Genomic DNA, 3,730 nt, shown 5'->3' with positions numbered 1-3,730 from the left:
ATTGCTTCAGGACAGCATGTTTGGCAAAATCAAAGGGAGATGGCTGAGGCCAACAATAACTGACTTGGCATACAGGTGCAATGATTTTTATTTTTAATTGAAGCTACAAAAATATACATAGATTTTCATGTTTATTGTAGACTATAAGGTAAGGAGGAATAATGTGAGGTTGATAGAGCAGTTAAATGGAATGGAGTTTTCCTGAGTATTTGTATTTCCTTAGTTCTCCTTTTATGCTATCCTCTTTGGCACTTAGTATTTCACTATGGGAAATATCTCATAACATTTGGCCTTCTTGAGTTCACCCAGCAACGTGAGTCATGATGGATTTATTATTTAGACATAAGATTGAAGGATTCTTTTAAGACAGATTTATTGAGTAACTACTATGTGCCAGTACTGTTCCAAGGCCTGGGGGCACAGCAGTGAACAGACCTTAGACCTTCACGTTCTAAGGAGGGAAGACAGACAATAAACAGATTTACATAACATTTTTTTTGTTGTTAACCTTAACAATTCCCTAAATGAATACTTTCATTCACTGCATCATTTTGTCACTCAATCACACAGATTCATATTCACTTTTAATCAAATTCCTTTTGGTTCAAAAGGAGATAATTTTAATAGTTCTCAACTTGGTGTTTTAGGGTGCCAGAAAGCATTGAAAGGTGAATACGATCATCTTCAACACCATGGAAAAATTCTTGGCAATGTGAATTAGCTATAGAAAATAAAAATTTTGAACTTTTACAAGTGACTAAAAATAGTAGATAATAAACCCACTTGTACATTGCTCTAAGATACACTCAATTCACTTCTTCAAAACATTGTTATGTTTGGAAATATGAGGTTTATGGACAATCACTTATATATTATTAATGTTTTGAAAGAGTTTAATAGTTTTCTCACAATAGAATCAAATCATAGATAGTGGGATTCCTTTATGGGTATTTAGTGACCTCTTTGGGGAGTATTACTACATGGTCAGGGCTGGTCACCCAAAATCAAAGCCTTATCTCCCCGAGGCCATGCTGGAGAAATATGGTCACATCGTTATCAATACATATCTTTGTTTTTTTCTTTATTATTTGGCACCCCAATTTTCTGCCAAATCAGTTTTATTTCCTGTTAGAATTAATTAAATCAGAACATGTCATGTCTTTATTGCTTTAACATGCAATAAATCTATTGATGAGTGTCATTCTAATAATTTGTTAGGTAGAATCCTATGATCTTTAGAGACAGTGTAGTTTAATCAACTATGCAGTAAGAACAAAAATATCTCCCAGGGTCAGTTCCTTTGAAGATTTTAATAGACAGGTAAATAATCGCCAGTTTGATTAAAAAAAAAATAAAACCTTTGAGTTGATTTTGACTTACGGCAATTCTATCTCTATCAGAGTAGAACTGTGTTCCAAATGGTTTTCGATGGTTGATTTTTTTGGAAGTAGATCACTAGGCCTTCCTTCTGAGGTACCTCTGGGTGGACTTGAACTGCCATTTGGTTAGCAGCTGAGTGTACTGACCATTTGCACCATCCAGGGACATCCCATTCTGATTATGTCTGATCACTATCAGATTAAATTTCAGAGACTGGTAATTTCATTCATTCATCATTCTTTCCACCAATAATTATTGGATGTATTTTTATATGACTGATGTTGTGTTAAGTCAACTCGTGCCCTCAGAGGCATGTAAGCATAGTAGAGGTGATTAAACATAATAGTGCAGTAAGAATTGACATTTCAGTAATGATTTATATCCTTCAAAGCATGAGCTTATGTGATTCTCTCAAACCTGTGACAGGCACATATGTAGATGTTGCAGCCAAAGCTCCGACTTTCTCAGCTTTACTCTGCTAGTCAGTAGCATAACTGGGACATGAACTAAACAATCTTGACCTGCCATTCTGCCAAAAGGAGCAATAATGCAAATAAAGTGATAATTTCAATGAGATGCCTCATGATATTGTGATAAGATTGCTGAGTAGAGGAATTTTCTGGCTGGAAAGATCAACGATGGCTTCTTAAAGGGGGATGACATTGGGGCTGGACTCTTATGTGCATGCCTAATGGTGACTGCCCTCCTCAATGTATGATCTCATACTGGTTATGAGGAAATTCTCTTGCTGAAGAGTTTCCCTAAGGCACCCTTCATGTCTCGGTTTCTCAGACTGTAGATGAAAGGATTTAACATTGGGGTCACTGCCACGTACATCACAGTTATCACTGCATCCTTCAGACTGTAGCTGGTCAGAGGACGGAAATACGTGCCCATCACTGTCCCATAGTACAAAGAAACAACTGTGAGGTGGGAGCCACAGGTGGAGAAAGCTTTGAGCACACCCTTGGTGGATGGAACCTGTAGGACAGTGGAGAAGACCCGGATATAGGAGATGGTAATGCATATTAATGGCACACAGAAAACACCAACTCCTAGGTACATCATTTTTACATTCAAGTGGGTATCTGAACAGGACAATTTGAGCAAAGGTGTAATGTCACAGTAGAAGTTGGCCACTTCCTGGTTCCCACAGAAGGACAGACTAGCTGTGAGCAGAGTGTGGGGGAGGGCATTGGCATTTGCAATCACCCAAGACCCAACAACAAGCAGGATGCAAAACTTCGGGCTCATAATTGTTGTATAATGGAGAGGTCGGCTGATAGCTACAGCACGATCATATGCCATCGCAGCCAAGATATAGCTATCTGTGTTACCCAAAGCAATCATGAAATACATCTGTGTTAAGCATCCTCCAAAGGAGATGGCTTTGCTGCCCAAAAGGTGGTTTGCCAGCATCTTAGGGATGGTTACAGATGAGAAAAGGATGTCAACAAAGGAGAGGTTGGCAAGGAAAAAGTATATGGGGTTGTGAAGATGAACGTCGGAAAGAATGGTCAAGATGATGAGCAAATTTCCAAGCAGTGTGATGGGATAAATAAATAGGAAGAGAATGAAGACAACACATTCCTGCTCCTGTTGACTGGTAATTCCCAGGAGAATGAAATTCAGGGTAGAGGACTGATTGTCTTCCCTCATGACTCCTTCAGCATGAAAAGGAGAAGAATTCAGAATTATTAGTGAAATGACTCTGTATAATGATCTTCCTTATCCACAACTTTTGACTTCAGAGCTCAACTCTCTTTGTACCTGGGTTTACTAAATCAATAAAGAGTCCATATTTTGGGTGAAAAAAATCACTCTTGGTCAGTGGGACGAATTGTTTGTCACCCCTGGACACTCCCTTCTAAGAAGTGAGCAGTCTGTGAGTCAGGGATGCCTATCCTCACCAACCCAGCAGCAGCACCACCAAAACATCCAGGACTTAATCATGCCATATGTGCCAGATGCTATGCTAAAGAAAAGAAAGTGAATTAAGACATAGCCTCTGCCCTCAACCTTACAATTTAATGGAGAAGCCAGAATCGCATGGTGATTTTATTACACATAACGAAAGGACAACATTTTGGAATCTTTGTCAAAACATTACAGTGCAAAGCGTATGGCAATAGAATGACTACTCTGGTCAATTAGGGATTGGTCATCTGATTAAACTCAGAGTGAGCCAGATCTCTATGTCGGCATTAGTCAAATGTAAGTCACAAAGACCACTAAATTTCGCCTAGCAAAACCAACCTTGTGAATGATTCACCTTTCCAGGTGTTCCATTTTCAAAGTAGACTTTTGCCATCTCCTTTGATAGGTTTTATCTCTTTCCCAAACCCTTAAT

The 3,730-nt window shown here is 38.8% G+C and overlaps 1 protein-coding gene across 1 annotated transcript; it reads right to left on the bottom strand.

The window, feature by feature from the left end:
* Positions 1 to 2,109: 2,109 nt before the first annotated feature.
* On the bottom strand, positions 2,110 to 3,039 carry LOC126062991 (olfactory receptor 1A1). Its single transcript, XM_049861073.1, has one exon. The coding sequence runs from the start codon at positions 3,037 to 3,039 to the stop codon at positions 2,110 to 2,112; it is 930 nt and encodes a 309-aa protein (XP_049717030.1).
* Between the last annotated feature and the right edge of the window lie 691 nt (positions 3,040 to 3,730).

The sequence above is a fragment of the Elephas maximus genome, chromosome 19 (genome assembly GCF_024166365.1).
Source record: "Elephas maximus indicus isolate mEleMax1 chromosome 19, mEleMax1 primary haplotype, whole genome shotgun sequence".
Classification (NCBI taxonomy): domain Eukaryota; kingdom Metazoa; phylum Chordata; class Mammalia; order Proboscidea; family Elephantidae; genus Elephas; species Elephas maximus.
Note: the sequence above shows the minus strand (reverse complement) of the source record. Positions and strands in the feature narration are given on the sequence as shown.